Source organism: Crocuta crocuta, unplaced genomic scaffold (genome assembly GCF_008692635.1).
Source record: "Crocuta crocuta isolate KB4526 unplaced genomic scaffold, BGI_CrCroc_1.0 scaffold102, whole genome shotgun sequence".
NCBI lineage: Eukaryota > Metazoa > Chordata > Mammalia > Carnivora > Hyaenidae > Crocuta > Crocuta crocuta.
In genome coordinates, this window is record NW_027530019.1 from 4,967,117 (window position 1) to 4,986,113 (window position 18,997).

General features: G+C 41.3%; 1 protein-coding gene across 1 annotated transcript in view; it reads right to left on the reverse strand.

Annotated features, from left to right (window-relative positions):
* Positions 1–1,186: 1,186 nt before the first annotated feature.
* Positions 1,187–18,997, reverse strand: part of GALK2 (galactokinase 2) — a 115,838-nt gene continuing 98,027 nt past the window's right edge. The window contains exons 9-11 of the mRNA XM_077764449.1: positions 12,249–12,438; positions 11,031–11,042; positions 1,187–1,545 (exon numbers count right to left, since the gene is read on the reverse strand). Of these exons, the coding sequence (XP_077620575.1) occupies positions 1,338–1,545; positions 11,031–11,042; positions 12,249–12,438 (410 nt within the window). The 3' untranslated portion in view covers positions 1,187–1,337. The remainder of the gene's footprint in view (positions 1,546–11,030; positions 11,043–12,248; positions 12,439–18,997) is intronic.

The window sequence follows — 18,997 nt, forward strand, 5'->3', positions numbered from 1 at the left end:
TTGTGAGAAAGCCATTCACTTACCGTCACCACATGGCTAAACATTTTTGCCCACTTTTAGGGGCACTTGGGTGGCTCAGTGAGTTAAGCATCTGACTTCAGCTCAGGTCATGATCTCGCAGTTCATGAGTTTGGGCCCTTTGTCAGGCTCTGTGCAGACAGCTCAGAGCCTGGAATCTGCTTTGAATTCTGTGTCTCCTTCTCTTTCTCTGCCTCTTCCCTGTTCATGCTCTGTCTCTTTCTCCCTGCCTCTCTCTCTCTCTCTCAAAAATAAAGGTAAAAAAAAATTAAACATTTCTGCCCACTTCTGATGAACACACAAGGACTCAACAACACCCCCACCCAACCCCAGAACCCACTCTTACCCACATACTTGCTCACCTGCCCTACACTGGTCCACACATACAAAGGAGACCTGCTAGACACACGGCAAAGGGTTGCGAGGCAGAGGTGGGGTTTCCCTGAACCGTATGCATGCCCTGTGGACCAGAGGGCTGCACTTGAGAAAAGGCAGCATAGAGTGGAAAGAAAGTAAATTTTATGAGCAAGTTGAATTAATCTGAATTATCATCCAGATAACTATTTTAGTGTGAATACAGGTAAGACAAAATGTCTTTTATCTAAGTTTCTCTCAGAGACAGCTGAGGCCCGAAAGAATTGCAAGTATTGAAAGTGATTGCTTATGTGATATCACATAGCTTTTAAAAAGTAAATGAGCCTGAATCCATCTTTGCAAAAAAAAAAAAAAAAAAAAGCAATTCTTCTCATCTTTATAATTGGTATAACCTCACATTCAAGTATCCAGGCAAATTTGTGAGTCCTTGATGTATTATTTTAATAGCGTTCTGAAGCTCGAACCGAGAGAGAGTTTCTGGCATCGCTCTCATCCTCATCATCATCAGCAGAAGACTACAACTGGGAAGAAGAAAAGTGTCAAGAGAAACCAGAGATGGACTGTATTTAAGAATATGTCATACAATTCAGTGGTATCCATTTAATTGTAGCAGTATGTTTAACTCTAATCTATGAGGTCAGTATTGAATGTCTTTTACAAATTCATCTTTAAAAATCTTAAAATCAATAAATGTCAGTAAATCACCCTTAAAAGATCTGCCCAAGCATAATTTTGGCTCCTATTGGTAGAAAACATAGTTTAAGATGGAAAAATAATCATTATGAAGCATAGAGAGCTTTCAACCGTTTCTTTGGAAATACATCTTGATAATAGCAACCGTTCGTCATAATACAAAACAGAGAGAGGATTAATTTACTGTGGCATAAGAAGTTCTGCCAGTTCCCAAATGCCCTAAATAGTTTCTCTAAGGTTTTTTACACTGTTTAGGCCTCAAGGAAAACCAAAGCCCCACCCCCAGGTTTGGTAGCAAACAAACTCTGCTTCTCGGATGTTAAGTTTCGGTCGCTCCTCTGGTAGTAAGCTTCGTGCACATTTGCTAGGAAGCTGGACAGCTTGTCCACAGGTACAATTGATACTGTGCAGCCTCCCCATCCTGCTCCAGTGAGTCGTGACCCTTGAGCCCCAAACTTCCTAAAATAATGAGAAAAAAAAATTAGAACCTGTAAAAGACAGTGAGAGTGGTTTGCCTGGCGCTTCTAGAACACACAGCCTACAATGAGAATGTATGTGGATTTTTTTTGGGGGGGGAGTGGGGGTAGTTAAGTGTTGCCAAACATTTTAGGACATGAAGGAATGTATACTGTTTCAGAAGGTGATTTGAAATTTAATTCTATCTAAAACTAGCCCATGGTTTTCTCTCTAGGTAGTAAAAGTTAGCATTATTCCTGTTTGGTGAGAGCTGGCAATAACCCACCATAAAGTCTTGATTCATAAACTCACCAATTGAAGAGTTGTATGTGGCAAGCTTACAGGTGATCAAGACGAGGGAGTAAAAGGAAAATAGACAGCAGACATGATCAACATCATGAATCAGAGGTCAAATCAAAATATAAATTGCAAGTCTTATACAAGTGAGGGCTTCCTCTGGTAGTCATTTAAGGTGTGTTCTTAAGGGTTGGCTGTTCCCCATAAAAGAATCAGTCCCCTAGAACACACAGCCTGGGTTTGCACTGAATAAATTTATGAAGAAGGAACATGCTATTAAACTCTAGATCAGTCTGTCTGGTTAATCTCTAGTGGGAAGCTGTGCAGACGTTTCTGCAAAAATGGAAGGTGGCCTCTATAAGTCCATGTGTGTCTTCCTTGTACCTTTGGGAGCTGGTCTGACAGCTAAACTCAGAATTTACCATCAGCCAAAATGTGTGATCTGGATGGAAACCACTATTTAAACTACCACACAAAAAGAGGTCATTTTAGTCACCATCACCCAGGTGCAGTTTCTAACCAAAGATTTATACCCACGTGAAAGGCCCTACACAAAGCACAAGGATCCCTCATCCTTAAAAGATGTAATTTATCCTGATAATAAAGGTTAACATGTACTTCCAATTCTTCCTAATAAAATTTATTCCAAATTCATAGCAGATTAAAAACTCCATAATTGATTTAGCATAATTTTGTCTCTTTTTTCCCAATCTAAATGAGCTAGTTTACTTCCTGGAAAATATCAATAGAATATTAACCCTCCTCTAGGACATCAGATTTATTGCACACCAGTAATTCATTTCCCCCTCAATGATTTTCTCAATTGGTTCCTTTTCATCATCTGTTTTATTCATTAAAATATATATTTCAAATGAAAATAGATGTTTAAAGAAGAAAACAAAATGCTTGCAAATAAAGAGTACTCATCTCCCGCCGTCCCTCACAGCTTAGAAACCCAGCAGCTGCACGGAGCCCAAATGCCTATCATCTAGGCTGAAAGTTTCTCTGACTATGGGATTTGTAGGATAATTCTGAGTTCCCAAGCTGGCAAAGGGTCATTTTGCAATCACAAAGGAAAAAAAAAGTTGTGATATGGAGTCACATCAAACTCTCTACCCATGGAAGATGCTGATAAAACCAAGGTGTTACTGAAGCATTTCTGGGACACAGAAGCCAACCATGGCCTGGTCTAGAGACCAACAGGGCGCTTCTTACGTAATTCTCTAACATCCAGACTATGCCAATGTACTGGACTTAAATCAACCAGGTCTTTTATGGTCTTCAGTGGACTTCCAGACCTGTTTTCTTACATCTTTCCAACTGAAAAGTTTTGACAGTTGTTTCAAAGCTGAACCTAAAGCAAACTGAGTGTTGTTTCTATGGTTACAAAACCAACAGGAATTGTGCCAAAGGGTATATTTTCCTCAATTTCCTGCCACTTTCCAGAAAACAGAAACTAGAAGTCTTTCTAGGTAAATATATTTACTCTTAAGTCCCCAGAGCTGCTCTGTCACCACCCTGCCTGCCACAGATGAAAATGGACTGTGTTGCATCAGCCACATGATCTGAAGTCATCAGGGCTCAAATTTCCCAGAGAATGATAGATGCTATTATAAGTAGCCTTCTGCCCCTGAGTCAATGGCACTTGTGATCACAAATCAGGGGGCTGCCCAAATAGCTGGTCAGCAGCCTGCCTGTCTATATGTACTCACAGAGGCAGAGAGGTCCCGTCTGCAATGTTCTAAACTGGTGCTTAATGTGCCCTTTGGCATATGCCATAGAAATTCAGGGAAAAATCTAAAAGTTAGGAGAACAATATAAGCTTTATGTTAGGAAAGAAAAAGCAGGCGAGCCTTGTTTTTCCTAAGAGAACACTGAGACATTAAAAGTATAGATCCTGAGCTATTGCACATCAGAGAGGCAATACAAAACCCTAGAATCCCCCAAATACCATTTCTTTGAGGTGACCAGATTGGGGAATAACGTGGAAGGGTTGGTCAAAACAACCAAAGCAGCCTTTGCCTTTATTAGTATGATCTACGAAACAAAGGCTAGAGGAGTGATGCAGATTATAAAGAATGCTCCCTTTGATCCTTTTATCACTGAAAAGTATATTCATATAACTAACTTTCCAGGCACCCAATATAGCCTGGCTAAAATGTCCTACTTTAAATGAGCTGATTGGACCATAAAGCACTTACTAAGATACAAGGCACAGAAAAATGCAGGGGGGGGAACCAGTAAACTCAACCTTGCTACAAACCAAAGAAGGAAAGAAGGAAGGGATTGTGTCTTGTATTTCAATTTTATTTCAAAATATTTATATATTATATAAATGGGTATTAAATTAATTATTTCAGAATATTTTGAATTTAGGGAGAGGTTATTTCTCTCCAGTCCTAGCCCAGCACAATTCTAGACATTTGGTAGGTTCTAATAAAGGGCTGTTGGACTATTATATTTGTTTTAAAATATCAAAATATATACCCAGTCTATTTTCTTATTAAATCAAAATGTTAGAAAACTTCAGTTATGTGAAACAGAGTACAATAATGAAGAGATAATGTCCACCCAATTATAAAATATCTCTTTTGAATGAACAAATTGTATTTTTTAAGAAATGGCTAAATTTTATTTATTTTTATTTTTAAAGTTTGTTTATTTTTGAGAGAGAGAATATAAGCAGAGGAGGGGCAGAGAGAGAGGGAGATGTAGAATCTGAAGCAGGCGTCAGGCTACAAGCTGTCAGCAAAGCCCAATGTGGGGCTCAAACTCACTAATCATGACATTATGACCTGAGCGAAAGTTGGATGCTTAGCTGACCGAGCTACCCAGGTGCCCCTAGAAATGGCAAATTTTAGAAAAGAATTTCTCGAAGCATGTAAAACAAACTTTAATTATTTGAGACANTATATGTCAATATAAGCTGTCAGTAATGTATTCTATATCTGGAAAGACTTCTAGCTTCTGCTCCAAAGCCTAGAATCTTCTGGCTAGAATCTGAGGAAAACAGACCTTCCAGAAGAATTTCTATGACTTTTACAGCCAAGTTAGAAACACTCAGATTGCTTTAGATACAAGAAACCACAGACTTCAAATACTGTTCAAATGAGAAAGTATAAGAAAATATAACTACACGTCTGTTTGAGAAATGTAAGCCACTAAACGCCATGAAAGAGGAGTTGGTTTTTGCAAATGGCACATATATATATATATAAATATAATATTATATATTTATGTATATAGAATGTAACATTTATATAAATGGCATATATATATATATATATATGCCATTTATATATATATAAATGGCTGAACAGGGGTATGGGGTGGAGAGAACAGTAAGTGGAAGACAGAGGCCCAAAAAGAAGTGAGCCCGTAAGCGTGGTTGAAAGGACATTCTCCCTTTATTTGGTAGAGTGTAAAGATCAGTCTCAAGATCATGGAGAAAGAAACATACAAATACGGGTTTACATTTCATTCTTCCCTGACCTGCTCAGGAGAATGGGTGCAAGAGGCTGAACAGCATAGCCATGGAGTAAAGTTTGAAAAGATTTTTGAGGAAGACAGCAAATTAACTTTTGTGATCTTTGTTAGCGTTAACATTTGTCATTCATTTCCCTTAATAGCTTGGGCAATGATGCAGCAATGAGGTCTCTAATTTCAGCTGGTGTCAAAACAGAAATAAAAGACATTAACTATTTTTTCTTAAGTATAACCAGGAAAATTGATAACAAATGAGCTGTCTCACATATAACTGACTTGGTTTGAAAACTGCTTTGTGTTTCTCAATGAATCTTACTTAAAACTTTAGCCATTTCTTAATTTACATTTTGTTCATTTAGAAGAATTATTTTATAATTGGGCAAATTTCATCTTTTTCTTTCACTATAATACTTTGTTTCACATAATTGAGGTTTTCTAACATTAGCTTAATAAAAATAATAAACAGCCTAAAACCATAAATTGTAGTTTCCTTCTCTCTCCCTGGCCCTTTCTTTGGATGCTAAACTGATTTTCTCTGGAAGAGCAGTGAAAAGATCCATTGAAAAACATAGCAAGTGTTAGTGATTTCTTCCATCCTTTTTCCCACTCTTCTCTCTGCTTGGGTCATATAGTAGCTTCTTACACACTGTCCTATAGACTAGCTACCTAGAGATGCCTTTGTTTCTGTTTTTGGGGGTTTTTTTGTTTTGTTTTTTTTTACAGATAGTTTATTGTCAAGTTGGTTTCCATATAANAGAAGATTGATTCAAGTTACATCTGAGGAGAGTCCTCTGAGGCTCTTGTATTTCCACACTTACTTCCTTCCCCAGGTCAGGGAAGTTCNTTGTCTGTAGCCATAGTTTCTTTGATGTCCCCTATGCTTTTTTCAAGCCTAGCTATTATGATTATTCTTCTAAAATCTTGTTCATTTATGCTGCTTATATCTGTTTTGAGCAGTTCATTAGCTGTCATTTCTTTTGGAGTTTCTTTGGAGGAGAGCTCTTTTGTTTCATCATTTTAGTTAGCTTTCTGGCTCTTGTTAGTTTTAAAGACTTGTTATGCTCTCTGCACCTATGAGCGCTGCTGTATCCAAGAAGACTCTTTGACTGTCCAGGGCCTATCCTTTCAGAGAGTGTTTTTTGAATGGTATCTCTTGGTCTCTCTTGTTGGTACCTTGGTTATTTTATTTATTATCCTACTTGTAGTGATATTTGGGACTCTCCGCCTTGTGTATCTGGCTTGTTTCTTGAGGTAGCCCTGGAGAAGGAAACAGACAGACAAACACACAGGGAGCAGAAGCACACAAACGCACAGACAAATTCAACTAACATGCAAACCAAGAGGGGAAAACGAAAAAGTTAAGGGAAAAGACAGAGGAGGGAGAGCGAATAATAGAATGTAAAAAATACATAAAAGAGTCCAAAAGAAGAAAAGGAAAAAAGAAGAAAAATGATGGACAAAGAACGGTTTAAAGCATATAACCGGATTTCCCAGCTACAGTTAAATAGCCGTGTGTATGCAGTGCTGGTTGAGGAGCATAGAGAAAGAGAGAGAAGACAGGGTGGGGATGAGGCAAAACTGGAAATAGAATGAACAGGCAGGAGGGATAAGAATCTTTTATCAAAGAGCTAAGGAGTGGAATATGGTTGGACAGGTGAGAGAAGGACGCCGATGTTATCCAGAGAAACTCTATAGTCTAATTACTCCTGAGAGAAAGAGCTGAAAATGTCGGTAGGTGTAGAATTTACATCTACAGAATGGACTCGTGAACATTAATTGGATCAGTGTTCCGGGACAAGGGGTAAAAAAAGAAAAAAAAAGGGGAGGAGGGCCGCTCTCTAGCAGGGATGGGCGTGGTGTGATCCAATGCGTCAGGCGGAAGTTCTACCTTAGTGGTTGTGGGGAGGAGAGTGGCGGTGCACCAGTCCCTTCTTGAACCAAGGGCTGCACCTCGCTTTTTGGGTGTGTAAACTCCCGTGCCGGGTGGGTCGCGCTCTTTAACCCAGGCCAGCTAGTTTCCAAGTGCAGTCCACGCACCTGACTGAAACCACGGCAGCCACAACCTGGCAGGCGATCCCCTCAGGGCAGTTCCAAGCCTCCTGCCTAGCCCTGGGGGTGGAGCCAGAAGCCGCTGCTCCCGGTTCCTCCAGGTCCGTTTGGCAAGCATGGGCGGGGGCTTGTCTGCAGGGCACGTCTGGCCCTCTGGAGAGAGGGAAATGAGGTCCTTCTGTGTCTCATCACCCAAAACACGAAGTCGCAGGCAAATCTCCCAGTTTTAAGCCCTTCGCCTTCCCTCTAAAGTTCCAGCCAGCTCGGAGCGCGGAGGTCCGCGCACGGCTCCTCCAGGAACCCAGCCACGCTGGGAATACAAAGGAACAAAGGAGTGGTGCCCGCGCAGCGCAGCCGCTCCCGGACGAGTTGGCTCTCGCGCAGCCTCTCCGGGATGATTTCGCACACGGGGATTTGGCGCGCACCATCCTTCTATGCCCCGAGCGGAGGTTTTTCTGTTTCCCAGCGGCAAGGCCCGTATCTTGAGTAGTTTCGGACTCTCCCTTTTTCCCCCTCTCACTCCCCACAGAGGGGGATCGCCCTGTCCCTCCAGTCTCCGATCCCTGCCTGATTTTATCTTACGCCGTTCACACTCACATTAGAAGGCTTTCTCAGTGGATTCTGCGTCCTTTCTCTCCCAATCTCTTGGGTTCTGTAGGGTTTCCTATGGCTTCACATCTTTTCCGTGTGAGATATGGGGGCGAGTGCAATGCATGGAGCTTCCTACTTCTCCGCCATCTTGCCCCCCGAGATGCCTTTGAATATAATCTAGCTCACCGCACAACATTTCAGTTTGTATGACAGGTACTGGAGAGGATGCAGAGAAAGGGGAACACTCTTGCACTGTTGGTGGGAATACAAAGTGGTGTAGCCACTCTGGAAGACTGTATGGAAGTTCCTTAAAAGGTTAAAAATAGAACTACCCTACGACCCAGCAATCTACTAGGTATTTACTGAAAGAATGCAAAAACACTAATTCAAAGTGATACATGCATTATCTACAATAGCCAATACGGAAGCAGCCCAAGTGTCCATCCATTGATGAATGGATAAAGAAGACATGGTATGTACACACACACACACACACACAGGAGTATTACTCATCCATAAAAAGGAATGAAATCCTGCCATTTGCAATGACATGGATAGAGGCTAGAGAGTATAATGCTAAGCAAAATAAGTCAGAGAAAGACAAAAACTGTATGGTCTTACTCATATGTGGAACTTAAAAAACAACAAATGAGCAAAGAGAAACAAAGAGAGAGGGAGAGGCAAACCAAGAAGCAGACTGTTAACAAGAGAGAACAAACTGATGGTTACCAGAGTGGAGGTGATTGAGGGGAAGGGTTAACTAGGTGATGGGGATTAAGGAGGGCACTTGCTGTGATGAACACTGGGTGTTACAAATAAGTGATAAATCACTGAATTCTCCTGAAACCAATAGTACACCATATGTTAACTAACTGGATGTTAAATAAAAACTTTTAAGAATTGAACTTAAAAAAAGATTTTGGCTTGTGTGTAGTGCCCTAAGTATCTAGGTATTGAAATCCTTCATTCATTCACTCAATCAATTAGTTGTCTTTTCATGCAGATAGTTTCCAAGCAGGCCTTCAGGAAAACTATAGGAATCTTAAAGTGCCACAAGTAGACCAGGGAATAAAGACGGTCTTTGGCCTTGTTCCTCCTTGAACCCATTTCAGCTTCCCTCCTCCCTCTTACGGTCTCAGGAAGGCAACCAACCTCAGGCTGCCCAGTCTTAATCATGCCTTCCCCCTTGGTGGTAACATTTTTAAAAGGGACAGGGAAGTGTGGAGCTGATTGTGACTCTTAAACAAAATACTCTACCAGAGGTTGACTTGCCGTGCCAGGGCCCTTCGCAGCACATCCAGCACCTCCCCGTCCTGGCCCAGTGCTACAGTCATGAAGCTTCAAGAGGAACTAGGGCTTAAGGGCAGCTCGTTTTGCATTTGCACCTTGCTGGTTTGTAAGATCGAGCCCTGCCTCAGGCTCTGTGCTGACAGCAGGGAACCTGCTTGGGTTTCTCTCTCTCCCTCCCTCTCTGTCCCTCATGCTCTCTCCCTCTCAAAATGAATAAATTTTAAAAAATTAACTGTTTAAAGATTAATTTAAGCGTTAAATTTGAGTGTTAAGCCATTAAGAAAGGACTTTCCAAAAACAAGTAAGAGTAATAATAAACGAAAGGTGCTCTCTGAACCCTTTTACGACCTAGCCACTAACTCTTTCACTGGAACCGCATTTTTTTAAAAAAATAGACCTATAGACAGTTCGAACAGAAAAAGACACCAGAGATCATAAAACAAAACAACAGTGCAAAATCACAGAGCTCGGAAGGAAGAGTGGCAGAGCTGGAACTCAACCTTCCTAACTTCAGCTCAGTTGTCTTACTCCACACACTGCCTCCCCCACTCCACACGGCTCTGTCCAGTGTTCACGCGCTGCACACTAGGACAACACAAACCTCCACTATTCAAACTTTAAACCCGGAAAGGAAAACAGGTGAAAAATGACACACATTCCAACGTAATCATGTCTCAGTAAAGCCAAGGTGGGGAGGGAGGCGTGGCAAAACACTGGATCGGAAACCAGGCTCCACACTGACTCCATACATTTACTTGTTCAAATCACTTCACCTCCTAGTGCCTTCTCGTGCCTCGAAGGACCCTTCCTGTCTTCTTACCTTATGGAACTATGAGAGAATTCTGACCCCCAAAATGTGAAATCTGGCTTCGCCAAATGTGGCTCTTACAGAAACAAGCACATTTTCCCAGACCAAAAACCCAGGAGTCATCTTGATTCCTGTCTTTCACCCACACAGCAATTGTCTCCAATCTTCCTTCAAGGCACACCTTGCATGGGATCACTTAGCACCTCCACCGCCACCCTTCTGCGCCCAGAGCCAGAGTCCTTCCAGTGACCTAGGAGGCCCTGTGGTGTGCCTTCCCCCCCCGCCCCCTTACTTCATCACCTGCTACTGTCTACTGCCCTCCAGCCTACTGCTTTTCCAGCGTTTCCTCATATGTGACAGCCACATCCCCACCTCAGGGGCTGTGTTCTCATTTCTTCACTTCTTCAGGTCTCTGCTCAAACATCATCTCCTCAGAGTAGTCTTCCTCAACCCTTCCGATTAAAGGTTACCCCCTCAACCATGGCACTCTCTAACCCTTCTATTTTTTTTTCATAGCACTTTACCACTACCAATAAATTTTTTTTATATTTTTATTTATTTCTAGGAGAGAGAGAGAGAGNGTGGCACTCTCTAACCCTTCTATTTTTTTTTATAGCACTTTACCACTACCAATCAATTTTTTTTATATTTTTATTTATTTCTAGGAGAGAGAGAGACAGCGTGAGCAGGGGAGGGTCAGAGAGAGAGGGAGTCACAGACTCTGAAATAGGCTCCGGGCTCTGAACTGGCAGTCAGCGCAGAGCCCGATGCGGGGCTCGAACCCACGAACCGCGAGATCATGACCTAAGCGAAAGTCGGACCCTTAACTGACTAAGCCACCCAGGCGCCCCACCAATCAATTTATTTTTAATTGTCATTCCCCTCTTTCCCCATGAGAGGCTCCATGAGAGTGAGAGCTGGTTAACCATCCCAGGAAGAGGAGGTTCATTAGAAAATTCCAGGAGGCTGGCAAATGCCCCTTCACTGCTTTTCAGGGGGGATTCAAACTACCCCCACTACCCTCCAGGCAAAGACACTTCTGCCTGATATCTGCACAAACCATTCTACTTCTTCTAATTTCCAGAACTGAATAATATTCATCTCTTCCATTTACTGGGCCCTTGGTATTTTCAGAAAAGAGCACTTATAATGGAACAGGCTCTGAAAGGCGTTTTGGCAATTAGTGAGCAAGCTCTGACGTCAGCAGAGTGATTCTCATCAATACTATGTTCAAGTCTCTCTACAAGTTGGGTTACATATGCCATCTGTGATCACTGGAACTAGGTGATTTAGAGTTTTCAGGCTGGAAGTGTGGCAATGAGTGAGGCAAGCCATAGGTGCCAAGTGGTTAATTTTGTTTTCATTACTATTTTCATTACTAATTGCAGGCAGTCCTGCATTATCTTCTCACAGTGGAAATAACATCTAGCCATTTGAGAGTTCTCCCAGTTTCCCTTTCAGTCCTCACAAGGTCAATGAAATCCCTTCTGGGTAAAGTGACCATTCTACTCTATTATCCCCATTCTCTAACCATTACAAGGAAGCTGTTCTCAGGCTTTGTGAAAGAGTTTTCTCCTTTACATTTCTGTCTCAACCAACCATTTATAAACCAGGCTTTCATCAAGTCCTCATTTCTCCAAATTGCCTAACCTAAATCTCAAAGGCTTTCTGAGGAATTCCTTCAGCCACCTCCCCTTGCCTCCAAATACACTCCGATCAGGTCTGAGACCCTCTTTCTGTTTTCTCCCCTCTTTTGAATAAATCTACTACACTCAGGACACCAAACAGGAGATGCTGGCAGGGCCCCCGTTCTAGCGAATACACCATTGATTAAAATATGATGAGAAAGTAAGAGCAGGGTCTATGGCTATGGCTACGAAAAGCTCCCTGAAATATCTAATCATCCGAAGATGGAAAAGCGTTGTGAAGAACTGATTCTAAACCTAGGGCCTCATGAAGCTATGGAGTCCGGTCTCCGATCTTTCTCCTACAGATATTTAGGAGAGAATGAGTTCAGCTTTGTATCATTGAAACCACCTCAGACAGGAAGTGGGGAAGAATTTCCTTTCACTTAGAAGGCTATGAAAATACTGCATTTTTTTTCATGCATTTCAACAGTTTCCATGGCCGTGTCCCCCTGCCCCCCCCCCCCCCCCCCCCCCCCCCCCCCCCCCCACCCCCACACNCCAGCTGGTCCAGCTCAGGGCAGCTGCACTCGTACATGTCCCGGCAGCTCACGTGGCTCTGGTTCATTAATTCCCCCAGCAGCTGGACCATGTTCTCAGGTGCTTCTTCACATATCTTCTTAAACTGGAGCACCCGTGCAGCCTCGCTGTACACGTGCTTTGCCCGCTGGTAGAGTTTGAAGATGAGCACTTAGGAAGAAAGAGGATGGGGAACAAGGTTACAAGTGTTTATTGGACAGCCCAGTGCCAAGAAAAATAGTCACTGAGGACCTCTGTTTCTCTCTTCATTATCAGTACCATCAAGACCATGAAGGAAATCTTCATAGTCTAAATGTGTCTCTTTTCAAGTCAATTTTACTTTTTTCTTTATACTGACTACAGTCTTATATTTTCTTCCCTTCATTCTACACACCCAGCCATGTGTACACACACACATGTGCAAACCAACTCATCCCATAGGAACAGGGAGCTAACATGTACTGAGCACTCCCTATGTTTCAGCCACTTTAAAGGCACTGTCTCATCTAGTTCTCCTCACAGCACTGGGGGGTTGGCAGTATGATCCCTGTTTAACAAGTAAGAGAATGAGGCTTCGCAGACTGAGCCTAAGGTCACATCCAGAAACTGGAGAGCAGAATATGGATCAGGATGTCTGATCTCAGAGCCATATTCTTTCCACTGTGACCCACCAGAAATGACCACTGAAAATGCTTATGCTGGCAATTTTTTTTATGAAAACGTCCTAGAGATAAGCACAAGTATTTATATATGTATAACAGCAGAAAATATAAAAACAACTTAAATGCCTATTAATAGGAAATATTTTTAAAATTATGCTATATCTATTAAAAATATTACTACTATTAAAACTTGGAACTTAGGGGCCCCTCAGTGGCTCAGTTTCACTTAAGTGTCTGACTGTCGATTTCAGCTCAGGTCATGATCTCACAGTTTGCGGGATCAAGCCCTGCATCAGGCTCTGCACTGACAGCATGAGGCGTGCTTGGGATTCTCTCTCTCCCTCTGCCTGTCCCGTGCATGCACATGCACACTCTCTCTCTCTCTCAAAATGAAATAAATCTTTAAAAAAAAACAAACCAAAAACTTAGATTCTAGGACAATTTACTATGTGGGAAATTATTTACTATCAAGTGAAAAAATAAGATACAAAACTGTATGTACAATTGATACTAAATTTGGATTGACACATACACATGTTTGTATAAATTTATAATTTTTAAAGATTTTAAGAAAGTACTAGAACATTAACAGTTATTATCTCTGTGGTACATTGTGGGTGATTTTATTTTCTCCTTAACACATTCCTATACTTTCTATATTATCCGCAATGACTCTTAACTTCAGTTACAGGAACATGTCCTCCAGCAATGGCTTTCTCTGTAATGCTTACACATTCCCTTGAGTAACAACTGAGACCCCCTTACCACTCTCACCCTTGCAGAAGTGGCTGAGCTGGTGTCACGGGCCTGAAGACTTTGTGGCTATATGGAAGCTACCTAGCCAACTGGAAAGAGCCAGGGCTGCAAATCAAAAGGTCTGTCCTTTTCCTCTCAGCTCTGTGACAATTAGCTGTACCCAGTTGCTACCCCTATAGGGTTCTCTTTCCCCATCTCTAAAACGAGGCTGAGAATTACTTCTCAGGATCCTTTCAGGTCTCACATTTTATGATTCTGTGAAGATCTTCCACACTGCCCCCCACCCCCGCCAATACTGTTATATGCTGTAAAGAGGATGCTGTGACTGTCCCCTTTTGTCTGCACCCCCAGTTCTACTCTCTCCTCTTCTCTACCCTGCTATCTGCCTCAGGAGGCTGACCTGTATATTACACCAATGGGTCCCCTTGCCATCTAGACTGGAGAAAGGGAGATCATCAAGAAATGGGATGGAAGAGAGTAGGAGAGAGGATTTATTCCCCAGCACCCTTCTCGCTGTGGGCTCTACCACTCCATTGAAAGACACTGAACATCCTCTCAAGGGAGCCTTTTCTACGTGACTTGCTCCTCCAGCATTGACCTCCAGGTTCTTCCCACTAGACTATTACTACTTCTTCAGGGGTGCTTTCACATTTCATTTATGAACCAATATACTTAGTAAAGTTTCAGGTTACATTTCCTCCTCCTCCACAGCACTGTCCTGCTAATTCTTAGAGATGGATAAAAAGGCGGCCAAGGCTCGAGGACATAAACAGCCATTCTTGGAATTTTTCTGAAGCTTAGTAATTACAAGGGTGGGGCCACCTTTCTATAAATAAATAAAAAATGACAAGTTTTCTTTCAAACATTCTCAGTTGAGTCATATGAGGTATGACTCAACTTATACTTCACGGTTTGCATTTTCCTGTTCTCTTTCAAAGAGGACTTCAATTCATTCATCAATTCTAGTCAGTTCTTTTGCAGCACATCTGGCAGTCATGCCTCCCTTCGATTCCTGCTGTCGTTACCCAAATGTACACTTTTATTCCTTTTCCCACTTGAACTATTCTGCAGTGGTTTCCAAATTGATTTCCCTGTCTTAATCTCTCCTCCCTGCAACCTGTCTTGAGGCCAACACTGCCAGACTGAGCTCCTAACACACAGCCTTACTCACGTTACTGCCCCAGATCTTTACTGCCTGGCCAGTGCTTCCCATAGTTCACATTCCTGCCCTCAGCATGCTTGGTCCCAGTAGGAGGTCTTCCATCCAGCCGAACTCCCTTACTTACAGTTACCCAAACACTCCTAGCTCCTGAGGATACTCACTGACCATGCAGAAATACTTTACTGCCCTTTCTCTCTCTGTGTCAAAATTTAACCTGTCTGAAGGTTCAGTTTAAATTTTTTATGCTCATGGAAGCCATGGTGGCCCCAGGTATCTTGAGTCTATGCCACCCTTGCAGTCCATGGCACATGCTGGTGCTTGCCACACACTTTCCGTGGTAACTGTCTCTCTTATGTCCACAAAGTTCACCCACTGCTGGAGACAGAAAGCAGGTCTTCTAGTCCCATGCATTCCACCACTACATTTCACCCCAGAGCACTTTCAGTAGTGCGTTACAGGGAAGGAGCTCAGTGAGTGTTCACTGTTACGATTAGGACATTATTTTTAACACTAATTCTAAATCAAGATACCTCCATATAGGCATTGTTGCTTAATAATAATAATAATAATATGAGGTGCCAGTACTCACAGCTTATAAAGTATTGAGGCTGAAGAGGGGGGACAGCAAGATACCTTTTGCTCTTAAATCTACGAATGACACCAAGTACGGATGAAAAATGAGGAGAAAGAGAACTTAAAAGTTAAATGTAGGTGGGAATGAAAACACAACCTGTTTTGTTCCACCAGTAGCCAGCTCATGTGACTCAGCCCACACAGCAATGTGAAGTTATTATATCCATCAATAAGTTGAACTTACTTCAGGGTCTAGATATCAAAATATCCCAAGATAAGAAAGGCTTACCCATACCCAGTACTAGAACATACTATCAGCAAAAACACACTGTCTGAAGAAACAGCACAGGTAGATTTAATGGTAACAGCTCCTCAATATCTCTGAACGGAGAAGGAAGAAGATGGGCCATGGTTTGACAAGCCTGTGCCTGACACAGCGACAATATCTTATATATGTTACTATAATCCAGGTTGTAGAATTTACATTTTGATGGGAAAGAAAATGACTTTAGTAACTGCAGTTTAAGACTGTTCTTTTTCAAAATTAAGGTTGAAACAAAATGTTTAAAATACTAGCTTTAGGATTCTGCATGTTGCAGTGTTTACCTCTGAGCTACCTCACCTCCTATAACCATAGGCCAAGTTTAAAATCAGAGTGTGTGGGGCAGGGGGTGGGGGCTGGTAATTGATTTATTTTTACTGTAATGTCCCACTGATGAAGAAATCATCTAGTTTCCAGGTGCAGTGCTATTTATCTCTTAATGTGACAAAAGGCACAAAAAAGCAGCATCCACTATAATCATAAAATAATGCTGCTTAGCTGACACATCACTGCACTGTCTGTGCTCCAATGTGCAAAGCTCTTTTAAACGTTGAATTATAAAAGTTTTCTGTGGAAACTAATTTGACAATAAACTATTTGTAAAAAAAAAAAAAGTTTTCAAGTATACAGGACAGTGGAGAAAATACTATAGTAAATTCCACAAGCCCATCACCGAGACTGAACAGTTATTAACATTTTGGCATGTTTGCTTCAGTTGATTTCTTACTGAAGTGTTTTAGAATAAATTATAGATGTGATTTTTCATCTCTATGTATTTGAGCATGCATCTCCATAAAATAAGGCCATCTCCTTACATAACCTCCAAGTCATTATCACACCTAACAAAATTACCAATGACTATTTAATATTGTCACATATTCACTGCATATTAAATTTTCCCAATTGTTTAAATTTCAGTTGATTAACACAGGATCTGAGCAAAGCCCACATATTATATTTCATTGTTATATCTAATAAGTTTCTTTTGATCAAGATTTACAGTGATTTTTGATACTCTGGATTCTCAATGCCATGTATATAAAACACAAGCACATTTTAGGTCATATCCTGTGATAAAAATATAGTCCATTAGGGACGGTATGCTTTACTTCTTCTTTAGGATTACATAGTCCTTTATGATTAAATACTTTCCATTAGGTTTTAATATTCTTAAAATAGAAACTGTCCATGCTTTGCTGAAGGCAAGGGAAACAAAAGCAAACATGAACTATTAGGACTTCATTAAGATAAAACCTTCTACACAGTGAAGGAAACAATCAACAAAACTAAAAGTCAGCGTACAGAATGAGAGAAGATATTTGCAAATGGCATATCTGATAAAGGGTTAGTACCCAAAATCTAGAAAGAACTTCTGAAACTCCACACCCAACAAAACAGACAACCCAGTTCATGTCAGAAGACATGAATAGACACTTTTCCAAAGAAAACATTCAGATGGCTAACAGACACATGAAATGATGCTCAACATCACTCATCACCAGGGAAATACAGATCAAAGCCACGATGAAATACCACCTTCTACCTGTCAGAATGGCTAAAATTAACAGCACAAGAAACAACAGGTATTGGCAAGGATGTGGAGAAAGGGAAATGAAACCCTCTTGCTCTGTTGGTGGGAATGCAAACTGGTGCAGCCATTCTGGAGAACAGTATGTCGTCAAAAAGCTAAAAACAGAACTACCCTGTGACCCAGCAATTGCACTAGCAGGTATTTTTCCCAAGGATACAAAAATACAGATTCAAAGTGTCTGTAGAAGCATTATTAATAATAGCCAAACTATGGAGAGAGTCCAAATGTCCATCAACTGTTGAATGGATAAAGAAAATGTGGGATACAAGAAAATGTGGGACACACACACACACACACACACACACACACACACAGGAATATTACTCAGCCATCAAAAAGAATGAAATCTTTCCATTTGCAACAACATATATAGGAGCTAGAATATATTATGCTACATGAAATAAATCAATCAAAGAAAGACAAATACCATATGATTTTACTCATATGTGGAACTTAAGAAACAAAACAGATGAATATATGGGAAGGAGGGAAGAGAAGAGAGGGAGGGCTACATGGGTGATGGGTATTAAGGAGGGAACGTATTATGATGAGCACTGGGTGTTGTATGTAAGTGCTGAAACACTAAAGTCTACTCCTGAAACTGATGTTGCACTGTATGTTAACTAACTACAATTTAAATTAAATAAACAAACAAACAAATAATAAAATAGAAACTGCCTGGAGAGATGTTTTATATTAAACCTTTGAACTGGTGTTTTGATTTTGACAAGGAACATTCAGATGCACCAAGCAGATTACCAGAACCTCATAAATCTGGCACCGCCTTGTGTCTATTCTCCATTGCAGAGAGTTTCACAGCAAGGCTTCTGCTAGGGATGTGTAATGAGGACTCTCGCAGGGCATTCTGAAGGTGCATGAGAGACTGCATGGCTCACACCCTCTGAATGGTTGTAACTCAGACAACAATGGAGAGGGCAGAACGGGCATCTGTTTTCAATTGTGATATAAAACTCTTGCCAAAGGCTACAACAGATTTGGAGACCACCCTTTGGGAGAGCAAGCGGTTCTATGTTGGCTGGACATCACAAATGCTCTCCGGATCCAGGGCTCTGGCTTATTATGCGCTGGCAATTCATCAGCTCTCTTGTGCAGATACCAAAAAATCCAAGAAAATCTGAAACTTTATCCACAATGGCTTTCTTCCCTGTCCAGTTAGCTTTAAAACCGGATGCTCTATCTGTCTATATGCTCTCACAATCCTTGAGAGCAATTATTATGTTAAAAGATGAAGCAAGTTGTTCTTACCATGTTCACTGCATACATGATTATTTCCAAAGCAGATTTAACGTAAGCATATAACACCAGATGCCATTTTCCTAAAATACTACCAGGGTCCTACCCTATCATGGGAAATTTGAGGTTTCAGAGCAGGATATACCACATAGACTTGGAAACACTGGCTTCATCCAGTGTGAACCTTACTTAGGTAATTAATGAGTCTAACCCTAAGATCTATATGATCATGGCCATAAACATTTAAACTGCAAAAGTTGCTGAATAAATTCACTTGTATACTAATTCTATTTGTTAACTCTAAAATTCCCTTTCCCTCTGATTTCCTGGCTGTGCCTTCAATACACCCACCCTATGGCCTCCTGCCTGAGGCTCACTGCAGGAGCTGATTTGTGGGCTGGAATGCTCTC